The sequence below is a fragment of the Penicillium diatomitis genome (assembly GCF_028827545.1).
Source record: "Penicillium diatomitis strain IBT 30728 chromosome Unknown utg000003l_segment0_segment0, whole genome shotgun sequence".
Taxonomy (NCBI): Eukaryota; Fungi; Ascomycota; class Eurotiomycetes; order Eurotiales; family Aspergillaceae; genus Penicillium; species Penicillium diatomitis.
In genome coordinates this window covers 3,730,283-3,739,271 of record NW_026623175.1, presented here as the reverse complement: position 1 = coordinate 3,739,271, position 8,989 = coordinate 3,730,283, and the positions used below count along the sequence as shown (strand labels likewise).

The following is an 8,989-nucleotide window of genomic DNA, read 5'->3' as shown; positions in this document are numbered from 1 at the left end:
CTCCAGTCCTGGCGGGACGAGAGCACTCATAGGTAAGTATACACACGGCCACGCATAAATCGTTTAAACCACTTTAATAGGATTCCCTACGGACCACCCCTTTTGTTATTTTTCCCACAAGTGGAGAGTAAAATGCTTCATGTGAGGGGGGATTCCTCTCATCATTTTCTATTGCGCCGTTCCACTCAAGCAACAACCTCATCTGAGGCGTCATCTGGCATAGGCCGATGCACCGAAGCCCTCCGTTGATCGTTTCCGCCCTGGACACGACGGAATCCAAACAACTGGCCGAACTCCCTCCAGAATCCGACTGGCGGATCCAAGAAACTCGCCTCGTAGGCATCGATCAAAGGGCGTTCCCAGACGAGATCCACCTCATGAGGCTTCAGCCACTTGGTCTTCTTGAGGAGCTTCCAGACCAGGAAGAGAGGGGGGATGACGATCTGCATGGTGTAATCCGACCAGAAGGTTGAGACATTCCAGGGCTTGTAGGCCGGGTAGCCGTAGAGGATGGTGACGAGGATCATCCAGACGAGGGCGGCGTAGGCACAGAAGGGTTGGAGACGCGCGAAGTAGGAGAAGGTGCGGCGGTCAAGACCCTGGGCTTTGCAGGCGCGGTGGAAACAGATGTAGGTTATTGAGATGACGATGTAGTTGATTAGACCTGTTGAGATGATTGTGAGTATAGAGCATCATCCCAGTCCAGAGGAATGAAAGCTTACCTCCGGCAGTGACCAGGTTGGCGAACCAGGTGATCACGATAGAAGAGCTGTTGGATACCTGCAGGAAGGACAGGATCGGGAAGATCATGACAAAGGCAAAGCAGTAGATGGGCACACCACTCTTGGTGGTCTTGGTAAGCACACGTGGGGCACGTCCCTCAAGCGCCAGACCATACAGGGTTCGAATGGCACAGTAGGTGTAGGTGTTGCCCGCTGAGAAGATGGAGGTCAAGAGGAGACTAATGATCCTTGTCAGCTTCGAGCACATCACAAAAGCACAAATAGATGGGGATATTTCTTACGCATTCACGATTGATGGGAAGATGGCGATTCCCATGTTTCGCATGCCAATGACATATGGCGAGGCCGCCGCGGACGAACCGCCCGTTTTTCCCGTCACCACGTTGGTCAACTGTGGATCGCGTGCAGAGCAGACGATGCCCACGGCCAAGGCGCCACCAATGAAGAAGATACCGAATCGGATATAGACGGTCTTGAAGGCGTTCTTGATGTACACACGAGGACGTCTCGCCTCGGCCGCGACCATGGAGATGTACTCTGGCCCAACCACGGCAAAGGCCGCCGACCACAGAGATCCGAGGAAACCTTCGAAGCGTCCCAGAGCCCCGGTGTCGAGGTACTCCATGAAGGAGCCTGGGTTGTTCCAATTTCGGAAACCATAGGCATCATGCTGCGGGTTTCCCCCAACCATGGTGATGAACGTGAAGAAGAAGAGAGAGAAGATGAGAATGACCTTGCCGCCGGAGAGCCAGAACTCGGCTTCACCGTAGGCTTTGACCGCCAAAATGTTTAATGAACTGGAGTGACACTTTGATTAGCTCTGAAACATTCATCAAAGTGGAAACGAAGTGTGCGAGCAGCAAGGAACTCCAAAAACCATAAAGGATTGTTGATGCTCCACCATAGTTGAGTGGTGGTCGATCCGACCCGCTGTCACCGGTGGAGCGGAGTCCACAGGTGTGGGGAAGAACACCAAGTAAGGGACCAAGTAATCGGGATCACGTCACGACAAAAATGGGCACGTGGAGGGTGAAGTTTGCTTACCCGTAGCACAAGATCACGGCAGCACAGATGCCGGCCACTGGGCCAGGCTCGGTGACTTTCTCACTCCAGAAGGAAAGGACCAAGGTAAAAGCAGAGATTTCAAACGGAATCAGCAGAGCCTCGTAGAAACTATATATCCTCAAAATTAGCATGGCAAAATCATCGGCCTCGTGGGGGAGTCCCTCTGCAACTCCCGGACATGGGTGCATCTCTCTCGTTGGAGTATCGATGCGATGTCACTTGGGGTGGATAGGGGGATAGGGTTGAGACGAACAAGAAATTCCAGCCGACCATAAATCCTAGGGCGTCGTCCACCCATTTCCCCGCCAACCGAATGAAACCACCACTGACTGGGAAGGCTGTGGTCATCTCCGCGAGACAGTTGTTGATCATGGCCAGGAAGATGGATTGAATGGTAAAGGCCAAGAAGAGACTACCGGGACCACCATGGTATAGACCTGATCCAATACTGACGAAGAGAGCGGTTCCAATGGAGCCACCGATGGCAATCAGCTGAATCTGACGATTGCCCAGATGACGCTGCAGGGCATCGGCATTATCGGCAAATACACCTTCTTGGACATCCCCGGGACCCTCTGATTTACCCATGGGGGTGTCAACCACGGAGGGTGGGACGTGACTTTTATCCTTGGGATCCATCACAGCCATGGTGGATGTGACTGGACGTGAATGATTGAATCGATCAATCGGAGGTTTCCTTCGTTGGAATGATGAGACACTGGTGGGTGTCGAAAATGGAATCAAAGTGAATGGAAGCAAATCACACGGCGCACCACAAAGGATGGGCAATGGTTAGCGTAGTAGGGACGTCAGCAAGAAGAAGCTTTGGGAGATGTCTAGGTCGCAAGGGCACGCAGGGGTGGACGATCGTGCTTTATGGTTGCATGGGTCCAGATCCGTCAGGGCAACTAGAGAGTCAAGGCAGATGCGGTCGGTCCGTATGAATCCTGAGGCGCAATGGACGGTCGAATCGATTTGTACCTTGGGGCCGAATAGTGGACTTCGACAATAGATCTGGTTGCAATGGGAGAATTCCTTTTCTTTGGAGAGTTTCAAAAGGGTCGATTGTCGCTTGGGGGAAGCAAAGACTCTTTCAGTCTGTCACGAAGATCCGGCGAGAGAAAAAAAAAAAAAAGGGCAACGCCTGTGGGCAGTGATGGGCGTTCGACAGACTGGGTCCGAAGTGAAGCTATCACGGGTCGAGACAATAAGCACGCTTTTCACTCGCACGCGTGAGCCACAGAAGAGATGAAGCTCTCACTGGAGAGGTGGGTGAATCAGATCAACGTAAGGTTGACAATGTTAATGGATCAGATACACGATTGACACAGGCACCAGGAGGAGGATGGCAATCCTGTGAGATGAGATGTGGATCGGAGAAGAGTGTATGAGGGGGGGGGATAGGTAGAGAGGGAAGAAGAAGGGAAGGGAAGAGGACAATCTGGGATGTCCTGTCGAGGGTTGAGAAGGATTGAAGCAGATGATACTCTCTGTCTTCGTCTTCTGAATTTTTTTTGGCCTGTCGAACGACTGGAAAGCGCGGGTTGGCCGGGGAGAGGTGGGATTTTAAACAAATCGAGGCCGAGACGAATGAGCTGACCACCACAGCACAGCACTCGGTACACTACTACTACTCACGCAGCTCATCCATCTCTTTCGTCTGTTCCGAAAAGATTCAGACAATAATAGGGAAAAGAAGGAAGCCAAAAAAGAGAGAAAAAAAAAAAAAAAAAAAAAAAAGCTCGCAGCTCGTGGCGCCGCACTCTAAAGTGACTACTGCTGGTGCCCACTGCCCAGTGTCAATGCCAGTACCGGTAGTGGTCAGTGCCCCCAGTGGACTGTGCACTTGCCCAAGAGGTACCATTTGGGTAAGAATCCGGTTCGAGGCGACTTCCACTGTCCAGTGACCTTGACTTCGAGTCGGTACGGCCAGGGACTCGTTGTAGGGTCGGTGCGGTACTCTAGTCCACTTACTGCGGAGGGGCAATAAGAGGTACCTTGGTAGCCTCGATCAATGTACCGGTGCAGGCGTCCCGGATTGGATTCGACTTTTCAAGTGGGGGCACATCAACACGGGCCTGAGGGGGGAATTGCGGGTGGATCCACGATAGAGACCCTCCAATCCAAAGGCGTCCTCAAGAAGGCAGGTCATCTGCAGGGTCCCACTGCGACTGAACCCACTTGTCCAGGTTAGACCAACCTATCCATGGACAAAGAGAAGAATCCAATCAACACTGTGAACCGGACAGAGACGAGCTGTTTCAGGACTAGCGCCCGAACAGTGGGATGGAAAGGGGGGAAGAGGGGCAGAGGGGCAGCGGAGGAGGAGGAATCGCCATCGACGGACAGAGGGCACGTCGGTCTGATTGGACCGAGATATGGAGACATGACCTGAAGAGGAACCCGGGTCATTGGGACGGTAGGAGAGCACGGTGCCCTCGGACGTCTCCCTTGATTGAAGAGCCCGCGAAAACGCCATACTCCATACGGCATACCCTACTACGACTGCCACCCTCGTAGTAGTCGTGGTGGAAGTCAAAGAGACACACAAAGGATTCAACTTCTGTCGCACTAGTCCATTAGCGTGGTCGGCTAGTGTCAGTGCCATCTGGGCAGGTACGGGAAGTGCACTGTAGAACTAGAATGGACATCCTCTGATCCGACTCCTAGTAGGCTCCTACAGTATGAGGCTACGAGCATCTCGTCTGGGGCTCGGTCAATCGGGCGTACGGCGTGACCGCCCGCGGGTCTGTTGCGGACGATCTTTCCGTGGTTGCCTCGTGGAGGGGATATATACCTTTTCATGTCCACATCCATCTCTGCCGTGGCTCGCTCATGTCACTTGTTGAACATGACTGATCTTTCCCCCTCCCCCCATGGGGAGAGCCCGATCCTTCTCGAGCAAAAGATGGGATAGACAAATCTCGATCGTTAGATCATATCATCATACACAGGTGCCTAATCCGAGTCTCGTCGCGGTCCTCACGCGACAAGTGCCTCTGGTAGGGCGTTATGCAGTCCAATAATGGCATTGCTTTTGTTCCTGCGGGGACAACCCCCGGGTTGAGCCAAGAGTCAACTTTCCTATCAGAGGATGAGCAGGGAATGATCATGGTCAATCAGCTAAGTTAGTAAGGTAGTAACTACTATTCAGTACCTAGTAGTGACTAGTTCGTAGTAACTACTACATACCTAGTAGGCTGGTACTCCTAAAGTACTACACTAAGAGTGACGGGAGTTCTCACTAGTACATTACTTCTTGGTAAAGTTGGAACTCCGTTCAGCCACTCGATCCCCATGTGGACAGGCCGGTCCTTTTTTGACAGTACTGCCCCAGGGCCCCTCGGCACAGGCGTGATTCCCGCGACTCTATCGGAATGATGAATCATCTCCAGGGTCAAACTTCCGTGTCGAGGGTCCTTTTTGCTTTGTCTTTGATCGCGATAGAGGCAGCATACTACATAGTACATACTCTTAGTACGCATTTCCGTCAACGCTCAGTAGTACTGAGTCGTCCTAGTACTACTGGAAAAACATACTCGCATGATAGTAGTGCACACTGCACCAGACAAACTGCCCAGTCAGCTGGAGCGGATGGCCATTGACGTCACCCGCAGCGTGGCTGACCACGAGGACGCCCCCGGACTGAGGCTGGGCGCTTGACTCTTCTTTTTCCGAAGATGGATTGTGCACTCTGCAGTCTGCAGTCAGCCCAGCTATGCAGCTACGAGAGTCGTGACCTTTCGTGACCTTGACTTATCTCGCTTACCCACCATTTGTTGTTTTATTTTGTTTTGTTTTTTGTTTTCTTTTTTTAAACTCACTCGCATCTTGATTCCCTTCTTTTCTGCTGTTTTGTTTCTCATCTTCCTTTTACATTTTCGCTTTTGCTTTTGCTTTTTTGCTTTTGCTTTTTTGCTTTTTGCTTTTTGCTTTTTGCTTTGCCTGTGCGAATGGATGCGCCTGAGACAAAGAGCTCATTCGCCAACCGATATTCGCAATTGAGCACCAAAGCAAGCCACACACGGCCACCAACGGAGGAGGAGCCGAGGGCCACAAGCCGGGCACGACCGCAATGCTGTTCCCGTAGAATTGGACCCGTAGAGTTAGTAGCAACACAGCGATATGAGATTCGGTGAATAGGCGCGAATGAGGAGAAGAAAATATGAGAGCCACGAGGCCAATCACACAACCTCTTTCTCTCCGCTTAACTTTCCCCCCCCCTCCTCCTTGGAGAAAAGCCTATGTATCAGACACCACACGTTCTACCGGAAGTGCAGTACTGTAACTACCACCACCACCCTTTGTACAGTAGTATCATAGTATCACTACAGTACTACAAGTACAATCAGTATCTGGTAGTATCCACTGTATCCAGTAGAACTCAAACTCAATTGGTCTTTTTCAAAAACGCACCGGTCATCTGGGCGCCTTCCCCTCGGACCCTCATCCAGATGCCCCACTGCCTCCTCAGCCATTGGGGAACGAGGAGTGGCAGGCTGTTCGGGACGGGTCAACTCGCAATTTTACCGCAGTCTCACAGTGGACGACGCACGGGGATACGGGTGAGTTCTGATTTGACCTCAACCGATCTGGGCCACTTGTCCTCGTTTGGGAAGTTATCATCTCTGGGACGGACGGAAGCGGAGTTGTTGAACCGTGTTCTTCGGCTCGGGGGACGGTCAGAACGAGAACGGTCAGAGTCGGGACGCGGAGAAGAGGCAGGAAATGAGGAGAAGAGAGGGCGGAGGAGGAGTACTGTCGATCAGAGTCCGAATCCTAATCCTCGTGAGGGGACATGGAGATAAGGATACTCGAGAGATAAGACTGAAGTACTACTCCTGATGAGTCTGATCATCTGATGTCGAATGTGTCCATCACGGAAATCTTGACTACCATGACCACGTCCACCACGTAGATTGTCTCTCAGCGACGTGAGAAGATGAGGGGAACTCAAAAAAAAAAACTCTCTCTCCAACGTCCCCAGTCTCCAGTCTCCGCATGGGGCAGTCGCATTTCCTCAATCACCCAGGCCTCCTCCTCCTCTACTACTGTAGGTGACAGGTGTACCCATGTACAAGACTACAGTTCGTGTTAACGGTACAGGTGGTACAGTAAGACTCAAATCTGAAGCCCAGGTGAAATAGTTCAAGGCCAGGATTCTGCCCCCATATCGACGTCAGGGGCGTAACGCCTCAGCCATTCCGCGCCTCGCTAAAAGACACCCGAGCCGCCCTGACTCGGAGAGCCTCGGACGCAGAAAAAAAAATGCAGTAGTTGGTTCCCGAACGGGAATCCGTGTGGCGGAAGTGAGAACAACAACCTGAACCCTCCCATTCATCCTATCTCCTCTCATGGCGGATTTACGACTGGGGCGGACGCTGGGGCTGTCCGGACGGAAATGACATCTCCGCTTGCAGCCGGAGGGAGGGGGGCGGAATTGGCCTGGATGCCTGATGCCTGATGCCTGACGCCTGAACGGTTGAGAGTTGAGACACGCGGCCCCGCATAACCTGACCACAGCGCAGTGACTGTAGCGGACTAGCGGTAGCCTGTAGGACCCGAGGTACTACCGTAAGTGGGCTTGGCACGTCAATCTGCAGGGTCAGCAGTCAGCATTTATCGAGTCAATCATGCTAGATGGATCGATTTCATGGTTCTCGGGAGAGTGGAAAGACGCTCGTCAAGAGCTGGACCCTTTTCCCAGACCATTTCTCCTGCTGTCTGGAGTGTGTTCAACCAGACAAAATCACATATCATCCCGATTGAACCCTCCACCGGGCAAGCGGCAGAGTGGAAATGTTTTCTTTTTTTTTTTTTTCTTGGTTTCCACACAGGCCATCCCGCATTTTGGTGGAGTATTTGGGGGGAAGGAAACGCGGAGGTACTACTACCCGCGAGAGGGCTCTGTTTTGTTTTTTTTTTGGGGGTGGATCGGTGTCTCCGTCCGCGGAGCTCGGTGAAAAGCTGAAATATGGCATCCCATCGAGGTGTGTATCTCGATCCAATTGGACCCGTCGCGTATGTCGCTATGGTCATGAACAGAGACCTCTTTCAATTCTTCACTATCCACTATCACCCACGAGTGGAATCGAGGATGGTCCTTCCTTGTTCCAAATAGGCAGAAGACAAGAGCGACAGCCGCCGCACGACATCAAGAACGAAGGGACAACGGGATGGGAAAAGTCGGTCAACCCGCAGTTAAAACTTAAGAAGTAAGACTAAGTAAGTAGTAAGAAGTTAAGAACTAAGAACTGTCCGTGAAATGGCATCTGATCCCATCATCCCCTCTGAATCGGGCCGCCTGAGCGCGCGATTCAATCATTTCAGACTTGGTCGCCCCCCTTCCCCCAAGGAGGAAAGTATGCCGCGCAGACAATTTCGTCCTCTCCCCATGGCCACTCCCAGTGCCCACACGTGGGCTGAGTTTTCATTCTAGCCAGAGCTCACTCGCAATATGCGCTGCATACGAATCTACGCAATGCTCATGTGCACTGTTCAACCACGTGCAGGCCCACGTCCAAGCTGTGCATCATTCGAAACGCGCGGGAAGTCGAGATGCACGCCGCATATGTCAGGGTTCATTACCCTGGACAGACCAATGAAATTGGACTACCTCCCTCGACACTTCTGACTCGATCAAGATGCCCAAGATCGACAGGGACGGGACACTCTGCATCACCCGGTAGAGGTGCAGGAACCGAGATCGATCAGGGGTATATCGTGCATGTTGAGTGTCGATCAAAGTGATCCAAGGTAGGTACCTAAGTTAGGTACTGTCGGTACTCGGTACTCTTAATAATCAAGGAAGATCCTACTACTTAACTTAACTAGTGGCAGAAGCCCGAAGGAGCGTTCTCGACCAGTCAGTCCACCGTGGGAAGGTTTTCTTTCCGAGTGTTGAGGGGGTCCAATCGGGCCGGTCCCGTCAACTGGTGTGCCGTCGTGCCCTTACGGACCTGGGTAGTTGCGATAAAGGTAGCTACATGTATCATGTAGGTACTGGTAGCATGCCATTTGCTAGTAGGTACAGTAGTAGGCTGTGAGGCATATCATTCCTGACATCTACAAGGAAGCTACGGTCAGACTTGGGATTCCATCCAACCTAGGAAGCTAGTAACACGACTAGATCCTGCAAGAACGTGAATATCGGCAGTCCCCCGAGCGAGAAAGCATACGAC

The 8,989-nt window shown here is 52.1% G+C and overlaps 1 protein-coding gene across 1 annotated transcript; it reads right to left on the bottom strand.

Moving 5' to 3' along the window:
• Nucleotides 1–185: 185 nt before the first annotated feature.
• N7539_003327 (General amino acid permease AGP2) lies at nt 186–2,456 on the bottom strand (the record flags this gene model as incomplete). The annotated part of the gene is made up of 5 exons (XM_056932929.1): nt 186–664; nt 723–961; nt 1,025–1,540; nt 1,788–1,916; nt 2,062–2,456. The coding sequence occupies 5 exons, from the start codon at nt 2,454–2,456 to the stop codon at nt 186–188; spliced, it is 1,758 nt and encodes a 585-aa protein (XP_056792888.1).
• Nucleotides 2,457–8,989: the final 6,533 nt, after the last annotated feature.